At 40.0% G+C, this 19,125-nt stretch overlaps 1 protein-coding gene across 1 annotated transcript in view; it reads right to left on the bottom strand.

The window, feature by feature from the left end:
* kcnh2b (potassium voltage-gated channel, subfamily H (eag-related), member 2b) overlaps positions 1–19,125 on the bottom strand; it is a 204,936-nt gene that overhangs the window by 10,066 nt on the left and 175,745 nt on the right. The window contains exons 7-14 of the mRNA XM_018673626.2: positions 12,242–12,421; positions 11,469–11,572; positions 11,122–11,260; positions 8,796–8,950; positions 8,255–8,349; positions 7,948–8,088; positions 5,542–5,741; positions 1,103–1,355 (exon numbers count right to left, since the gene is read on the bottom strand). Coding sequence (XP_018529142.1) covers positions 1,103–1,355; positions 5,542–5,741; positions 7,948–8,088; positions 8,255–8,349; positions 8,796–8,950; positions 11,122–11,260; positions 11,469–11,572; positions 12,242–12,421 — 1,267 coding nt within the window. The remainder of the gene's footprint in view (positions 1–1,102; positions 1,356–5,541; positions 5,742–7,947; positions 8,089–8,254; positions 8,350–8,795; positions 8,951–11,121; positions 11,261–11,468; positions 11,573–12,241; positions 12,422–19,125) is intronic.

The following is a 19,125-nucleotide window of genomic DNA, read 5'->3' as shown; positions in this document are numbered from 1 at the left end:
AAGTACCAAAATACAATATTGAGGTGTTTGTCTGAGTATTTCCATTTTCTGCTACTTTATACTTGTACTTTGTGATTGTGTACTTTTTGATGAATTACTTTTTGCATTAATATATAGGCACATCACATGAGTACAGGATCTTCCACTATGGAATAAAAGATATTGTGACATGGGAACTTCTTCTGCACAAGTAGCCAACAAAATCATTGCAAATTTTAGAGCAACAAATATCCAACTCAACACAGAAACAAACTTTTGTTTTTTAAGTTACACTTTTTACTTTGACAGTGACAGTGGAGAGCGACAGGAAGGGTGAGGGGGAGAGAACAGGATGACATACAGCAAAGGGCCCGAGCTGGACACACTTATTCAGATGATCTACCAGTGTGCTCAATACAGAAACAGCTTTTGGGTATCAACTGATATATCACTCATGATAATACAGCAACATATTATTTTACTGTAATATTTGTAGGGTATCTTAAAATGTATCAGGTTATTTGTCTGTGGGTCTGATGGAATCATTTATCTACTTTTGAAATGATCTGTTTTTATAATCCAAATTCAACAATGGCATAAGACCAGTGTCAGTTGTTAAACTATAGGTGTTTCATAGAAATACAATCAAAAGCATATGAAAAGTAATATGCAGGTGCACCCTAAAGAGGTCCTCCATTATAATGTGCTGAAGCAACACTGGACTATTTGGAGTAACACTCTATGCACACCAGTAGATGGCAATACTAGCAAATGCATATTACACAACAGGCAGCAGACTTGTAAGTGTCAACACTGTTAGAGGCCTCTTGAAAAAGATAATTAAGTTTAAAACAAAAAGAGAAAGAAACTGAAACAGAGTCATCTCACAGGAGCTAGGTAGACATGCTGCACACTTTTTCTCAAGTCCTAAATTAACACTGGAGGCTATGGTGCAGCGGAGAACTTGTGCTGGAAAATTAATGCTACTGTCTTGCTGATAAGTCCATAGATGCCAAAGATGTCTTGTTGTAGGGCTAAGTGTCATTACATTACATTAATCAGGTGGTAAATGCAGTCAGTAAAACATACAGAGAAGCTGAGAGATTTAAACATTTTTATTTACCTAAGATGGCTACCACCACGTCTCCTCTCAGTATCTCTATGGATCCCCTGGATATAAAGTAGAGGGCTGTGAGGACGTCCCCGGCGTGGACCAGCGTGTCACCTGGGGGTGCGTGGGTGGTCTTGAACTTCATGGCCAACGCCCTGAGGCAGCCTTTGGTGGAGCCTTTAAAAGCCTTGCAGTTCTGCAGCAATGTCCGGTTCAGATGGAGGCAGATATCTGCCTGGAGACACTCAGGGAAACCTTTCAGCACCTGCGGAGAGGGAGCGAGGGAATGATGAAGCAGAGGGAGGGAGGAGACAAGGACAAGGGAGGAATGAGGAACAGAGAAGACGGGGAGGGCAGAAGAAGGAAGACAGAGGGAAAATAAAGGACAAAAGATTATAGGACAAGGGAAAAGAGGTGAAAGGAGAAGTGGGAGGAGATAAAGGAAACAGAAGGAAGGAGAACAGGTGGGAGAAAGAAAGCGTGTGAATTGTATAGAGAAAAGTTACATCAGTATTGATACATACTACTAAAAGCGACTGACTGACACACTAAGACCAGAACACAGAGCTAATGTCAAATGAATGTCACAGATTATGAACACTTTAAAGTGAATAATAAAAAGTGGAGCATTTAGTGTCTTTATTGCCTTTTTTTTCCTTTTGGTGAACATTCATGGGACATTAGCTTTTCAATGTTATTACACCATTCAACAAATTAACATGACAAACTATACATTGCCTATGCATTCATAAGAGGATACTGGTTCTGACCATCAAAGAAGATGAAGAAGACGAGCATCAGCAGTCTGGGATTCTCACTCTTTAAAAAGGCCTGTGCATTGATTTTTTAAGCTTCACAGCAAAATTATTTCAAACTATATTTCAGAGGAACCCAGTCAGCAGGCCCATAGAGTGTAATTAATATGAAGAACTGGTGCAATTTTAATGAGTTCACTGCAGCCATTGGAAAGTACCAGCTCTTTTAAGCGGCAGGCTGAGTGCACAGAACAGAGCTCTACCTAAAACACCACACTGTGTTCCTCCCTCTCCATTTCTCTCTCTCTTTTATCCATTTCAAGTACTTTCTTCATTTCAGCCTTCACTGCGCTCCCTCGTCATATCGGCCACTGTCCATTTCTCTCTTTCCTCATTTGTCTCAAACGTCTTTTCACTTCCCATCTCAGTCTTAAGTTACTGTCTTTTTGCAGACTTCATTGCGTGTTATCGCCACCCCTTTACTTTTTTACCAATCATACCTTCTTTCTCCTATTACCATTGCCTCTTTTCATCTCTCCTCACAATGCTTCAAGGTCTGGTTTGAAGACAAACACATGTAAAATAAATTGAATAAACTCTACAACCTCTCGACCGGAAACTCCCTTTGTGAATTTGAATAATAGTCTAACATTACTCCCTGTACACAACAACCATTTCGTTGATTTGTGGGGTGCCAGGTACAACCCCAAAATATGCTGAAGTCAGATTTTACAGGCCAACTGTATCAGGTGTTCTCTTGCCGCCAGTTTAATGGTGCATTTAGCAGATGCTGAACTGCTGACTTTCAAGGCTGCGCTGTTATTGTTTTATATAAATGTTTGCTGTCATGATATATTGCTGTGGACTTTGTTGTAGCTTTTCTAGTGAGCAAAGCCTCTGTTTAGTGTGGAGCCGAAATGTTTTTATGGGTTTTTTTGCCTTTTTTTTTTTCTTCCTGGCCTATGGGACACTTAAACCACTCTACTATACAGCTGAAATCAATACACAGGCAAGTGACTATATGGCTTCATACTGTGTAGTTAACTGCCTACTTGGGTATAGCCAAGGGTCTAGGCTCTGTTTCAGAGGTGTGGGGAAACAATTCATTTTTATATATGTTTATATATTTATATTATGTATATATAGTATACAATATATGTGCATACAGTTACATAAATCTGAGGAAAAAAATCAACTAGAGCTAAATGGACAACAACAAATAATTGTGATTTTTATTTGAATGATTCAATGTAGATTCTTAAAATCCCAAGACTGACTTTGCTTTTGTGCCTATTCTCTGTAAACATGTACACATGTAAACATTTGCACCAAATATTACGTGTAAGCAGTGCTAACTTGTTGTAAGTGGTTCAGTTAAAGCTGCATGATGTCTGTGTCTTTGTGGAAATGAAAAAGCTACATTGATGATAACTGGCTCTATGAACTGCCTTGAGATGTGAATAATTGTGTGTGTGGATTAGCTGCAGGTACAGAGCTGTTGTGAGTTGGGATAGTTGACGCTGACTCTGGGTATCTCGCAGCAAATCTAGAGATTGCATCTACAAGAGAGATTGAAAAAAAGACTCTGCACACTGATCTGGGCTCAGTTTGTGTTCGCTGAGGAGATATTATCTCTGGCTACAACATGTGAGGATGTGAAGGAGTCACAGCACAAAGGGTTCGGTTTGTACTATCGGTAATTTAACACAGTTAAATTATGATACAGCTGAAACAAAAAACAGTAAAATAAGGCTGACAGCTGAAAGTACAAACAGGAACAGTGAAAGTTAACTCTGTACCACAGAGAGGTAGAGGCTACAAAAGAACTGAGAGCACACATTTCTCCAGCAGAAGAGAAAAGAGAGCAAGAAGAGACCAAGAAAAGCTCATGTTGTTGCGGCCTGAAGTGGCTGAAGCGGCTGAAGCAACGCAGGCTAGTGGAAAATTCCTAAAAACCTGTATGAATCTATACTACTAGATATGAGACAGCTAAAATGCTTTCTGTTTAGACATGTCGTAGGTCCCAGATATTCAATTAAAGGTCAGAGGTCAACTGTAAAAAAAACCCACCTGTGAGCAGATTGAGCAAAAGGTACAACAGATTTGTACAACACAGATCACAACACTCCTGCACTTTTGGTTTCAGTCCTGCATTATTATTCTCTCCATCTTCGTGAATGACAGAGGTTGCAGTTGATTGAATCAGTCGTGGAGACAGACAGGGTCTATTCCACACAATCATAATAACCATCACTGTAAACATTCTCTAATCCAGTCTGCTCACGAAACTGCATTTCACTGGGCCTTCAAGAAAGCAACATAATGAAGGAAGAGGAGGGGGCTGGCACTGGAAAACACGTTCCCATGGATGCTCATCAAATTTGTTCCCTCTCTACTTCAATGGCTCACTTATTACACTGAAATGAAACAAGATTTCAGTGATGGAATGTTGTGCTTGCACTGGGACTTTGCATCCGAACAGAGTTCCTCTGCGCTTCTGTAAGGCTTCACAGACAATAATGAGGCGCTGATTATGCTCTGACCTGCAATTTTCAAAATATTTGGAGACTGGAAAAGCTTCACAACGTTATGAGTAAAGATATTTTTAGCAAGGAGCACTTTTGAGCTAACATTATGAAACAGCTTACAATGCAGTGAAAAATTCTAGCTGAAAAAATACCAGTAGTCCTGAATCAATTTGTGTAGTCAAACAATAGCTCTAGGATCACATATAGATCCATGTATTCTGAGAACATATACTGCACATCATCTGTTAGAAATAATGATAATATACATGACACCCACTGACTCATGCAGAGCATGAAGTGTTTACATCAGCAGTTCTCAAGTGTTGACATGTTTATGATTACAGCTATGTGTGCGTGTGTGTATATGCATCTGTGGTTGCATGCAAGTGCGCGTCAAATGTCATGTCTGAGTAAAAGCTCTCAAGTCACTGGTACAGAGAAACAGAGGATGTGACTGGGACTATGGCTATGTGTGTGTGTGTGTGTGTGTGTGTGTGTGAGAGAGAGAGAGAGAGAGAGAGAGAGACAGAGGGACGCATCATCCTATACACTGTGAAGCACAGAGTTTAAGCTGAGGTCAAATGTATACAACAAGCATAGAGAACACTCTTTCTGCGTGCATGGTGCATTTGTGTGCACTGACAGGTCTGACTCACTGCGTCTGTGGGAGTCTCTGAGTGTGTTTATCTACTAGTGTGTGAAAGCAACGAAATACATTTCCCTTATTTGGTAATCAGCAAATTTGAGCCAGTTTCAGTCATGCATGTTTCTTTGATGTGTGTAAATAAACATATATCTGTGAAGTGGAATGAGCATGTGTGTGTGTGTAGAAAATGAGTCATGCATGTGAACAAACTGATGTGGGTCCATGCATGTTGCAAAGACTCGAACCTGTTTATTTGCTCAAGTTTGAATACGTGTGTGTGTGTGTGTGTGTGTGTGTGTGTGCATGTTATTTATGATACTCACATCAATCCTATTTTCTCTGATGGTGTCGGACCATGCATGCTGAGACAAAGTCTTCCAATCATCCTATTAACGTACAACGCAGGCTCAAAATACTCCTCTAGCCTTTGTGTGTGTACATTCATGCGTAACACTCATTCATTAACATGAACAGACTAGGTGTACACACACAGGGTCTGGGTGCATGAGCATTTGTACTCACAGCGTTCATGTCAATGCCATTGGTGTAGGACCAGGCATGCTGAAAGTACTCCTCCAGCCTCTGCCTGAGCGGATTGGGGATCTGGTGGAAACGGATGAACTCCCTGACTCTCAGCATCTGGGTGTGGTAGCGGGCCGTCCCTGAATACAGCCGCTGGATGATGGCTGACACATTCCCAAAGATGCTGGCGTACATCAGGGCTGGAGGTCAATGGATGGGAGAGAATAAGACATGAGGGAGGGTTTGGAAGTGTGAGGAGGGATGGGAGGAAGGGAGAGAGTAATATATACATTAACAGATTAAGAGTAAGAGACAAAGTGGTACTTAGTACATTGATATGACCTGACACATTTCTGTCTGACTGTCTTCTCCAACCAAAAACATAATAAAAGACATATTATTAAGTTTGACATCCTTGGGTGGTAGGTTTGATTAAAAAAAACACTGCAAGTGGAGAAAGGCAAGGAAAAGACAGAGAGTAAAAAAAGGAGAGCTGAAACTCAGACAGCTGATGGCATAAAAATAGAGAATAATAGAGATTTACTAGCGTGTATCAGAACTGTGAGAAGATGACATATTTCACTGTGTGTAAGTACAGATATATAAATTGTGTCTTTCTATGAGTCAGTAAGACGCATCAAAGAACTACTCAGTTTCTAAGTCTAGATTTGTAAAGGTGACATCTCTTTTGCAGCCATGGATTCCACAATGTGTCAGCTACTGTAAAAATACACCTTTAAAACAGGCTACTTTTTCCTCAGTTATATTACTAACCTAAATTAATTATGTACAGTTTATGATTTTTATTATGATTATGTGATAGTACATTCTCTTAACTCAGGGACCTGATCTGCTACATCAAAAAAAGGAAGGAAGCTATGATCTTTCTCATAGTCACTCTGCTCATTCATTTACAGAGACAACTTAACTTCAAATAGAATGTCCTGAAGTCATTAAAAAGAGATTCACATTATTCAAATTCCCTGGTGAAACAATACTTTGTGTTACTACTCCTCCATTGTGTCTTGGTAAGACAAAACTCTGTGAAAAATCAGAACATTCCACACTTTAAAGGCTGCAGGTTAGAAGATAGCCACTTGAAGATCCAGTACCCACTTGATTTGATATGAGGCTTCAGCAGGCTGAAATAGATAAATTAAGTAGTTCTCTCCAAAGTCGGATGAAATTCCCTCTTTGTGCTTCATTGGACAGTGTTAGTAGATACCCACTTGATTTGTCTAACTCACACTGGTAAAGGTGTGCATTAGAAAAGTGAATGTCTAACTTTAACTGCAAATTAAGTCAAACACCACTACCCAACAAGATAACAGCTACATGATTACACTTAAATTTTTACATTGAAATTGGCAGAAACTTTACATGACTCATACTTGGTTTGAACCAGACAGAAAAATCTGAATATGAGAAAGATGTCCTTCCATCACTCCTACGAGTAACTTGAGAAGTAATCAGTTCAATTTGTTTTTGCATGATGTCAGTCCACTGGGAAACAGATAGAGCAAACGACTGACTGATCCAAAAGGGTTTGGTCTGCAGAGGACAGAATGCTTTCTGTCATATCCTTCATGAAGTTCACTGTTTTGTCCTGTTGTCTTGTTGGATCCTGCTAACCTCTCAACCTCTGTCAGCTCCCATCACTGTCTACATCATCCACTGAAACAGCTATGTGAGTGTGTGTATGTGTGTGTACATGTGCATGTTTCACATGCTCGTGTGTCACAAAGGACAGATCTGATCTTTGACTCAATTTGAATAAATGTTTTAATGCTCGTTGCAGTTTCATGGTGCGCTTCCATTTTAGAGCAACTTAATATTGGACTTCAGTAATGAAAATGTTACAAGCCTCAGGTCATTTTCTGGCCAAGCAAATGCCAAACTGTCTGGAGGAGGAGGATCGGAGCCAAAACTAAAAATAAAAACAGAAAGTGGCCTTGTTGAATAAGTGCCTCTGATATCCTTTGATTTTACCCTTGTTCATCTGTGACTAGAGTAAAATACGTATTGCGTGCCCTTCCTAGTTTCAAGTCACTTTTTAGACTGAGACCTACTTTTCAATGCCATCTATTTAATTTTTTTTCGTGGTTTGCATGATCAATGAGGTCCAGGGCTCTGTCACTGTGCAGGGGTAATTAATCTATTGAGAGGAAGTTGAGTTGATAAGCATCAGAAGGGATATTACAATCCCCTCTGATGGATTTTATTAAATAATAATTGATGTACTTTCAGAATGAAAATATGATCTATGGCTTTGTCTAGCTACTGTAGCTACAAGGAAGAGTAATATATGAGAGCAAAAGAACACCACACTGTAATTAAATCTACTTGTGTAAAGTAATTCCTGTTGTGCAGAAATGTTCAGGTTATCGCAATAATATCAATACTTACATCCTATGAGCATGACACAGATGGAGAAGATCTTCTCAGAGTTGGTGTTTGGGGAAACATTTCCAAAACCCACACTGGTCAGACTGCTGAATGTGAAGTACAGAGCTGTGACGTACTTGTCTTTGATGGAGGGTCCTGAACCTGGTGTAGGAGTTGACAGAGGTTTAACAACAACAAATATCAAATGTATTTTATTTACATTAAGTTTGTCTTTTGTATTAAACTGCTTCGAATTAAACTAATCAGTACAGTCAAACTACAATGTTTCTAACCAGTATTAACATCACTCTACTTGTGTTTTCAGTACCTGGAATGGAGTCATTGAAGTGTTTTCCCAACTGGTCCCCCAGTGTGTGGAGCCAGCCAATTGAACCATTTCTCTCTACACTACCAATGGCATACCTGGGAAAACAACAGTTGCAATATGATTATACTATTATACTTATTACATAATTACTGATATTAGCAATTACCTGGATGTTCAGAGTCTCAGAGTCAGATAGGCACACTAAATTGGTTACTGAACATAGCTCATATCAAATTGATTACTACTGATTCAGAAATTTTGAAACAAAACACAAATACTTTTTTCCAACAATAACAGTTTCAATGCTTTGAAAACAAACCTAAGAGTGAGGCGCTACTTTGCCTCAGCACATAATATATAACAGCATGGAAAGCTCTTCTTTATTACAATGAAGTTAAGAATTTTGGTATTGTGACAACACTAGTGCCCATACAATACAAGTTCTGATGTCTGCAGACAGAGACATGACTATTCACATATTATTCCTATGGACGTCTCATCTGATTTATCATGGTATGTCAGATTTGTCATGGTATTGTACCAGATGCAGGCCAGCCAGTGAGCGATGAGGGCGAAGGTGCACATGAGGAGGAAAAGGACAGCTGCGCCGTACTCCGAGTAGCGATCCAGCTTTCTGGCTACACGGACCAATCGCAGGAGACGAGCAGTTTTCAGCAGACCAATCAGAGTGGTGGTCTGATGGGAGTTGAAGGGACAGAGAAAAGTAGAGATAAGGTATTGTAAAGCATGGCAGAAAACAAAGTCCCTTGGCTCTGATATCTCCCCACAGTGTTCCCACCTGCTGTCATCCTGTCAAACACGCACATATACACACACAGGTGGTGCAGCCGTGGCCTTGTCCTGATGTGATTCAGTGTTGTGGAGGTGGTAAATCCTGACTCCCATTCATTACTGTGGGCTGTCAATTCCCTCTCCTTTCTACTTGTATTCAGCTGGTCCCCTCCGTGTCCATACAACAAATAAATAACAGGCCGATTACTGCGCTGGCAGAGAGCCTAGTCGTGCTCCGTGTGTGTGTGTGTGTGTGTGTCCTCACAGTAAATAATAGTTGTCTGCTGAGGAAAATCTCCACTTTCTTGGCTCAGTGGCCTCTTCCGGACAGCATCAATGAAGTGAACCTTGGCAAAGCTTTCCCCAGGCAGTATTTGAATGTTGGGGAGTTTCCACATTCATCATTTTTGGCTGGGTGTGTGGCTTAATTACAATAAATATTTTTTTTTCTATTACTTTCATGCTTGTGATTACTTATAGCTGCATTTCAAGTACCACTTACTCAGTCAATAGAATTACCCTTGGCTGATTCGCTGCGTGGAGTGCTTCTATCAACCTTGGCCTCAGCGGTTTTCATCCTCATTATGTGGGAAGTATCCTCAGAGGACTCAAACAATCTACAGTGTAACACACTCACTCACTCCCCTCCCTCTTCCTCTAACTCCTACCTCTTCCTCCAAACACCAACCTCCCCTCTTCCTTAAATTCTCCAACCACCTCCATCACTTCACTCTTCAGATGTTCAACAAACCATGGAACATCACTAAATAATGTCTCTTCAACTGTTGTACCACTCACTGTATGTTTCTCTCTGGTATAAACTGCATTGCAGGAATGCAACCTTATTTTCATTATTGATTAAAGGGACACTTCACTGATTTTATTCAAGAAGTTAGAAGAAAGTAACTAGTCACAAAGAAGTGTTACTCAGTCTGTAATGTTTTCTGTGGCTCTGCTCGAGCCTGTGTCACAACTGGAGGTGTGGAGACTGAAGGAAGTGTCTAGTCTATTGTGAGTCCCCAAACTTAATGGAGTGCTCCCTTAATCTGCGGCTTTTTTTTCTCAATTTTATTATAAATTCTTGGGCTTACAAAATAAGCAATTAAAAACAGGTGATATATTATTCTACAAGTTTTTGAGAAATATCCCTCAAAAAAGTAATTATACACTAATTATAGGGAAAATAGAGACACATTTGTATATGCAGTAAAAAGCACAGCATTTCATATATATGCAGAATAAAATTTCCAACCGTTAATGAATATACACTTATACCTGGTGATGGTCTGAGTTCTGAGAGTCAAATCTATGTTCTACATAGTGTCCTCAAAAATGTCAAAATGGAGTGAAAATAGTATTGTCCATAACATGTCAACAATCCCACAATGCAACAAAAACAACCACTGTGTCACTAAAAAACTGTCAGGAAAGATGCAAAATAATGACGATTCATAAGTGGTTGACATCTGAATTTAGTACTCACTATAAAGTCAATTACTTAGTATCTGTTAAGTAGGGCATTATCTTGTTAAATGAAGTCCTTCTTTTCAGGGAACTTCAGAGGAAATTACCAGGAAATTATGGGCCTGTAAAAGAAGTGCCACTTTCCCAGGTAACATCTTAAAATCGTTTGTTTTGTCCAACCACTTGCTTAATTTACTTATTGTTTCATTAGCATTTTGTACACTGCATTGTGTGATGTAAGGCAGACACGTTTTATTTTGATGCTCCACCACGGCTGACTGCAAATCAGCTTCCCCACGGAGACAATTAAATTATAAAACTAAAAACTAAGCCACCTCTGTTTCTCTCTCTTTCTTCTTCTTAATTCCCATTCCTCCACCTCCTTTTCTCCTTCCTATTTTCTTCCTTCTTTGCATCTCTCAGTTCATTATCATTATTCTCTTTATTCCACTAGATACAGACACTGGCAGATGTGGCAGACATGATGTTGATACAATAACATTTCCCTCTTGTTCTCTTTATCCCCTTGTCTTGGCCCCTTTCTTTCACTCTCCTTCATAACCTCTGCAGTATAGAAACAGCCAGCCTTCTCTCCCTCCATCTTCACATACCTCCTCTCCATTGCGATAGATGAGCAGGTCAAAGGGGATAGCAGCCACCATGTCGATGAGGAACCAGCCTTTGAAGTAGTGGACAGCGATACGCACCGGGTGACTCACCACTTCATCGTTAGAGTTCACATACGTCGTCCTGAGAGGAAGAGTGATGTTAATTGTTGTTATTCTAGCTCTTTTGACACTGGTGCTACTACTGTGACTACCACTTTGTATCACTTCATGCCAACTATTACTATTTCATTACTACTAATGCAACAAGAGAATCTGATGCAGCTGCTTCTAATACAGCAAACAACACTGCTACTGCAACCATCATTTATTCATGTGTCTTAGGGTCAGACCTGAAGTTGATAAGGATGTCGATAATGAACATGATATCCACAATGAGGTCCACCACGTTGAGAGGAGAGCAGGAGTAACCGCAACTCTGCATAGCTACATCTTCCTATGAAGAGAAGAGAAGAGAAGAGAAGAGAAGAGAAGAGAAGAGAAGAGAAGAGAAGAGAAGAGAAGAGAAGAGAAGAGAAGAGAATTATAGTCTAAGGCTCTAAAAATAGAACAGTTCTGTGTGACTACTCCTTTCAAATAGATTAGCATTAAGGGTCTAAAGATACTTTGCATACGTATGTAGACAAAACATGAAGGAGTAACAGAAAATCAGGGCACTCAGCAAACACATTGTCCCGAGAACCACTATCTCCATTTATTTAGTCTGCAGTGCCATTGAAATCCTCTGTGTATAATACTGTCCTGTTTATCATTATTTTCCAGAAGACATTTGGTCACTCAGAGCATATTCTCACAGTGTTTTCTGTTCTGCTCTGATCATTTGCTGTGGGAAGAAAATGTCAATGCTTTAAAAGAAAAGTTAAGCTACAAGCGCTTCACAATAAAAGAGAGTGGTAGGTTTCTATGTGAAATAACTTACTGTAAAAATATATATAATGTTACTGAGTTATGAATAAAGAAAAAAAAAATAACAGTAGGAGCTTTAGTATGTAGTTTAGGTGTTTGGTTTGTAAGCAAAGACAGAATGAGGAGCCACATGACTGTGATTTGGGATTTGACTTGACAGCAGGCTGATTAATGATTCTATCTCTATGTGTGACACCACCTGGTCATTGAGGAGGAATGCAGCTGAGTAGGGTGTCAGGATGGCGGTGTAGATGACCAGCAGAAGGATCAGCCAGTCCCACACTGCCTTGAAGGGGCTGTAGTGCAACACTGTCCACTTGTGGATGCGAGGAGCTTGGAGCTTGTACTCTGGCAACACATCTGCACCCAGAGACAGGACCTGGGTACAGAGAGGGGGAGAGAGGAACAATCAGAAACTGAATAAGAGGAGACAGAGAAGGAGCTAAGGCAATTACTAAGGGAAAGAGAGAGGAGAGAAGAGGGGTTGAGAGAAAGAAAGCACAGGGGGAGGGGGAGGAAGAAAGAGAGAATGACAGAAAGGGGAAAGAGAAGGGGAAAAGACTGAAAACCGTATCATCATGAGACTGCGTACAAAGCAGTGGTGTGATTAAAAAATGGCTGAGAGCATGCTAACTACACACACACATACTCACAAACACACTCACACACACATCTGCACACAGCCTGAGTGCATATAGCAGCTCCATGAAATATATATTGACTTCCATGACATGTGGGCTGTGCCTTCACAGTGGCTACAACAGCAGTAATTACAGCGATAGAGCCAGCGTCCACTGAAGATGATGAGAACTGTTCTGAAGGCACTGACTCTCTTAAGGTTAGCCTCCTAGGCAGTGTGATTCCCACACACACACACACACACACACACACCCATACACATACACACACCCTTAGCAGCCATGATTCCAGTCACATCCTCTACTTCTCTGTATTAGTGACACAAGGGCTTTGATTCATAAGTGATAAGAAGCCACGTATAAGTATATTCCACACACATACATACAAACACACACAAAGATCCTTTTCCTCCATCTTCCGCTTCACACACAAACACATTAAAACACAAACACACACCAGGAATGAAATCCCTGTTATTATGGTGCAGTTCTAAGTAGCTTTACTTGCAGTAATGTATTCCACCGTCTGCACCGCACTTGCCCTGGATGAGAGCAGGAATGAATCAGTATAAAGAGGCATTAGCACAGCCAGCATTGTGTCTCTGCCTAATAGAATCACACAGAGAAGTGCAGAAAAACTGAGCAAGCGACAAATCCAAGAATGACTTTTGACTGACTTTCAGCCCACAGCAGCATTCTGTGTGGATGCACTCACCAGTGGGGAAATGTGTTATGACTCAGGTGTGCAACAAGTATTAGGCCTGCTTGTGTAAAAATATGAGGTAGATCTTACAATATAATGCAACCCATTACATCACTACCAGCTATGGCCTAAAGGTGAATCATCACCTCTCTGACACAGTCTCTAAAAGGAGAACATTATACTGTAGGCTTTACAAAGATAGTGTGCAATTTACAATGCAGTCAGAAAGTATTAGAGAAGTTACACATTTGTGTTATTTCTGCACTCCAACATACTGGATTAAAATGAAATAGTGACTTTGAGGTTGTTTACATTCACCTAGATGAACAGTGTAGCCCTTTTTATGCATGAGCCTCTGGTTTTAAGGCACAGAAAGGCATTGGAGTAGACAGAATACATTTTAAAATAAAGCGGTAATTTCTCATATTTGGCTGCAAATCCAACTCTGTTTCCTGCTTGCCAACTCTGCTTCACTCTGTAAGAGAAATGCTAAAATGTGCAAAGAAATAAGAAATTATATAATTTGTGCAAATGTCTTTTCATATTTGTTCTCTATTTGTAAAATATGCCAGTGATCGACAAAACTAGTTCCACCCTGCGATTATTCTGCAGAGGCATGCAAGGATTTTTCAAACTACTGCTGTTAGGTTGGAGCACATAGCACAGCAGGGAAACTCTGCCAGGAGAAACATTTGTATGCAGGTAGAGTTGACCTATGTTTGGCCAGGGAGCCAGCGACAAGTACAGCAGACTGAGAAACTTCCAACACAAACTCCAGAGAGGGAAAAGAGCATGTGCAGTGTGTGTGCAGAGTTTAACAATGTGATGTGATGGCACACATGTGCCAAGAATTCTTCCTTCACCTCCTCTCACTCTTGCATTTAACTTTCACTTCTCTTTACTTCAATTTTTCCTGTTCCTCTCTCTTCCTGCCCTGCCCTTGACCTGCTAAATCTTTCTTCTTTTCTAATTTCATCTTCTTTATCCCCCCATCTTCTTTGTCCCCTGTCCAGGAATATTCACTCCACCTTTCCGTCTCTGTCTCTTTGTCCACATAGCCAGCAGCCCAGCCTCATCTCATTCATCCTGTTACCTATTACATTCATCCTGCCTCCTGTCTCAGCTTCCTTTTTTTCTCCTGCTTAAATGGCCAGTTCTTCATTCTCCTGACCTCACTTTTTCCTTTCTCCTCCTTCTCTCTCCATCATCCTCTCTCTGACTCTCAGTCATCCCTTTTTCCTTTCCTCTTTTACTCCTCCCACCTTCCTTCCCACTTTCATTATCATCTCTTCTTCACCTACTCTGGCCCCATGGCAGACTTTATTTATGTGCTTTTGATTAAACCATCCCTAAATCTTCTGGTACAGAATAAGAGGATCTGATATCCCTCATTCTCTCTGTATTTCCTTATAGATACCTGAAATTTTGCAAGATAACATTTGCCTGATTTATTAAAAATGAGGAAGAAATATTTCAGTGTTTATCATCTCTGTAATTGAGCCAGCTGTTTCTAAGCCAGCTCTTAGAGTCCTGGCTCCTTCAAAGGCTTTATTTTCAACTATTTATGTGTTTTTGCATCCAAGTCCCTGCTTGCATAAAATTACACTTGCACTGGTATTTTGTTCATAGATATACTGGAATACTTACACTTTTCTTCAAAAGTGAATGAATCATCCAAAGGATAATTCTCAAACTTTAATGATCAGTTATTTTGAGCGTAATCTTGGTTTTCTTGATCAAAATGAAAATCATGGGGGAGGTTGGATATGTTATCAATTAACAAGCCTAGCACATGACACGCAGTGCTCATAAGAATGAGGCAAAACTAAGCACTGCCTCCTTCATTTAAAAATCCAAAGAGACTTATAATGGGAAGAGTTACAGTTCAGGTTTTCCAAATGATTTCACTTTCACTTCATGTTAGTTTCCCATCCTGACTGACAGGCTGACCTGAATTTACCCTTTTAATACCACAGTAAACTTGCTTTATTTAGCATATGTTGCCTTTAAATAATGCTGAGCTTCCCAAAGAGCTGTCTAGACAGAAAAAAAGAAAAACATAAGATAGTGTTTCTTATCTATGTTTTGTGTTTGGGGAATTCTATAAATACTCAAGTAAATTCCTTGACCTGACTACACAGAAACACAACACACCCAGCACTCTGCAGCAGGAAAACATTTATGTATATTAGTGAGAAAGAGTGTGTTTATGTGTATTACGTTTTTACACCCAGGATGACCCTGTCAGCCAGACAACCACCTACTCTCACCTCCTACTCCCTCTTTGCCTTTCCATGGCCATACAACTGACAATCTCCTCACACAACCTCGACTCTTCAGCATTTTTTTGCTGGAATTTACCAAACACAACTTTGGACTTCAGATTATAGCAGGAAGTTTGTTAGTTGGTGTAAAGGTCATCAGAGTTTCTCGGGCTCTTCATGGATCAGTAGTCCTCATTAGACTAAATGTCTGAGGGGTTGATCAGTGTTGAATTGCAGTCAGGACCCCCAGCTGTGTTTACCCCAAATCTGCTGATCATATTTTTAGACTGAGGATGTTAGACAGGACATAAACATCCATGGTGTTTATCTCCATTATCAAGATGTTTGTGATGTAAAATGTCACTTGGGTAGACATAAATTAATTTTATATCCATCAACTAAACATTTTATTCCACACTGCAATAACTGACTCCATTTTCATCTTGAGTATTGGGTAGTTTTATGATTTTCATGGTTTAGTTTTGTTGACATATGAACCTGGCACTCCCTGTCATTCTAGCTTCATGGTGCTTCAGGCTTAGTGCTTTGTTGTTTTCTGATCAAAGGATCACCTACAGGGGCCCATTGGGGACAGTTGGTGCATTTGTGCATAAATCTTGCATTTGTCAGGTTCAAAAAGTGAATAAAAAAGGTCATCTTTGGTTTGCTGTCCTCTACTTTTGATTTCAGACACTTAGGCAGTGTATCACACACAAACACTACTTGCAAACGCATGCACACACACACTCGCACTCTCCTACAGTTCATTCAAGTGCCCCTCTCAGCTGTGCGTCCCCTCCTGGAGTATCTTGCGGGTTATTTTTAGCCATCTGTGTGAAACTAAAAAACATTGCCACGAGGACTGTTAAAAGTGCAGATGTCAAGACACATTCAAGTGCAGAGAGGGCAGAGTTGTATCTGAGGACAGCACTGGAGGGGGAGGACTTGGGGCAACAGGGGGGCACTTTACAGAGCTGACCGCCTTTGCTATCAAGTCAATATGTATTTCTCACTTAACCCGCAACATAATGCTTCTTCCTGTCGTCAGTGAACGGAGTGCAAACCCCAGTCCAGCAGAAAATAGCGTCATCAGCAAATTCTGCACATCATCTATGCTGGAGTTTGACATTTATCCTGGAAACTGGGATTTGCCTGGACTGCATCTGACACACTAGGCTTGGGTCAGGTTGAGTGTGCTAAATTTTTGCAATTCACTGTTTGGCTTGAAAAAATACATTAATTAATTATCTAGTTAGATATTTAGTGGCCATTTTAAGCCTTAGTAGAGGCTTCATGTGGACAGAACTATCTTTTTTATTCAAAAGTCAAATTCAAATACAAGCCGAGGCTAAGGCTGTCCACTGGACTACTGCTGTGTCAGCTCTACTTTATATGACACTGTATGGTTTAGAGTGACAGGAGAGCAGATAAGAGGACAAAAGAAGATGACTTGTGACAAGATATAAATCAAATGTAAACCAAAAATGTCAGATGGTACACACCTGCTAAACCATCAAGCCTGCCATATTGTCTTTACATTCTGCAATGTCACTTTCAACAAAATGACAGGATAATATAACAAAAACATAGGAGAGGGAAAGTAACAATCTCAGAAGTCTACTCTCATTATTGTGTTTTGCTTCAAAGGAAAAAACAGGAGTAATAAGAAAGATGAGAGATTGCATCTTGTTTCAAAGGAGGAAGTAGCTGATATAACTGTGGTCACCAAAGATTTTCATAGATTAATAACAGGTGAAATGTCTGGAGAGTAAATACTATGCAAAGGGAAATTAAAAGAAAGATATAGAGATGGGATGAAATATAAAAAGCAAGCAAGAATTTAAATAGTGTTTCATAGTACACCATTTGATATCTTGATAAGGTCTCTTCTTAAAAAATAAAATTCCCCTGATAAAACTGATCAAAGATAAGGTAAAGAATTTGTTTAAGATGTAAAGTACCAAATTACAAAGCAGCATGGAGAAGGACATGGTTACAGTATTGACTGAGTCTGAAGCTGAGGACTCTGAAGGTGATGACTCACCTTTTTATGGGCTACAAAGTTTAAGTAGCGCACATTCACACATACACACACACACACCTACACCTGGGAGGTGTTCAGTACAGCTGCCATCCTATAAAGGTTGATGAGTGAACAGCCAAAGCCACTTCCATCATTAATCTTCAATCAAATCTTCTATTGGTGCAGAAGACTGAGCTACAGGCACAGGCACACACAGCTGCAGAGGTATATAAAGAAAGTTTTGCAAACTAAGTTGCAACATCAAAAGGTAAGTGAAGCTGGAAAAGTCAACTTGCTGTATCTTTTGCACTGAAAAGTTTTCTATCTCCTGAGAGAGAATTTGCTACAAAAGTGAGGGTCTGACTTTGTGAAATGTACAGAAGAAGAAAAAGAATGCAGCTTTTAAGAACTTCCTTTGGCTGTGTCTGATCAACAATGGTACCAAACAGAATCTGTGTCTTTGTCAACCCTCCAACAGCACCTTTGACCTTTCAGCTCTCTGTGGTGACACTGCAGCTTTTATTAAACTTGACACATTGTCTGTAGAAAACTTTGTGGGGGTCTCAGAGGGGAGTGAACACAAAATATTGCATGGTATGAGGTTAACGGCAGTTGAAGGCAGTCAGGCAGCATGCACCATCCATCTGCTTGGTAGGGGTGCTGATGATTTTGGGAGGCTTCCATTTCTCATATTGCGTTAGATTAATTTGGGTGTAAGCTTGAAAAAAAAAGAAAAAAGAAAAAAACAACAACAACAAAAGTGTAACAAACAAACAATCCAAGCATGCAGACAAATGGATACAGAAATGACAGAGGGGGGAAAAACCTCCTCTGAGCTCAGTTCTGGTGATATTTTTAGCCACACATTAATTACCATCTTTTAAATTGGCTCTTTGTTCCAATTTAAAGTGAAGGAGTTGGACCGAGGAAATTTTCAATCAACTGTATTCCAACAGCTCAAAGCATCATAGGAGCGTGTGTCAGAAAAAAAGCCCTCTAATGTCCCGTGGTGTTATATCAGCCACAGGAGTCTAGTTAGTCTAGTTAAAAAGTGTTAGATAATCTGATGCACAATGTCCATTTTATGTTCTCATGTCTAGAAAATGAAACCATTTCCCTTTGTGAAACCTCAGACTGTTGACATATGCAGACACGATCATAGTCTTTTGGGAACATGGACACAAAGAAACACTAACACAAATATTTCACTCAAATGCTGCAGGGTTGACTGTTGAATGTTTTCAATAGAAGATCAATGCTTAATAACAGCCTTTTTCTACTCAATTGCAACAAGAAATACAACACACAGAGATGCACATACACGTCCCCTGTGTCAGAAATGCTGCTGAATCAATGGAGAAACTGCTCCAACGTCTAACCTCCTATGAGCTTCACTTCTGTTTGTTTGATAAAAAAATCAAAGTGACTGCTCATTAGACAGACTCTTGGAGTGCA

This window comes from Lates calcarifer, linkage group LG24 (assembly GCF_001640805.2).
Source record: "Lates calcarifer isolate ASB-BC8 linkage group LG24, TLL_Latcal_v3, whole genome shotgun sequence".
Lineage (NCBI taxonomy): Eukaryota > Metazoa > Chordata > Actinopteri > Centropomidae > Lates > Lates calcarifer.
The sequence above is the reverse complement of the archived record's forward strand: the minus strand, read 5'-3'. Positions and strand labels throughout refer to the sequence as shown.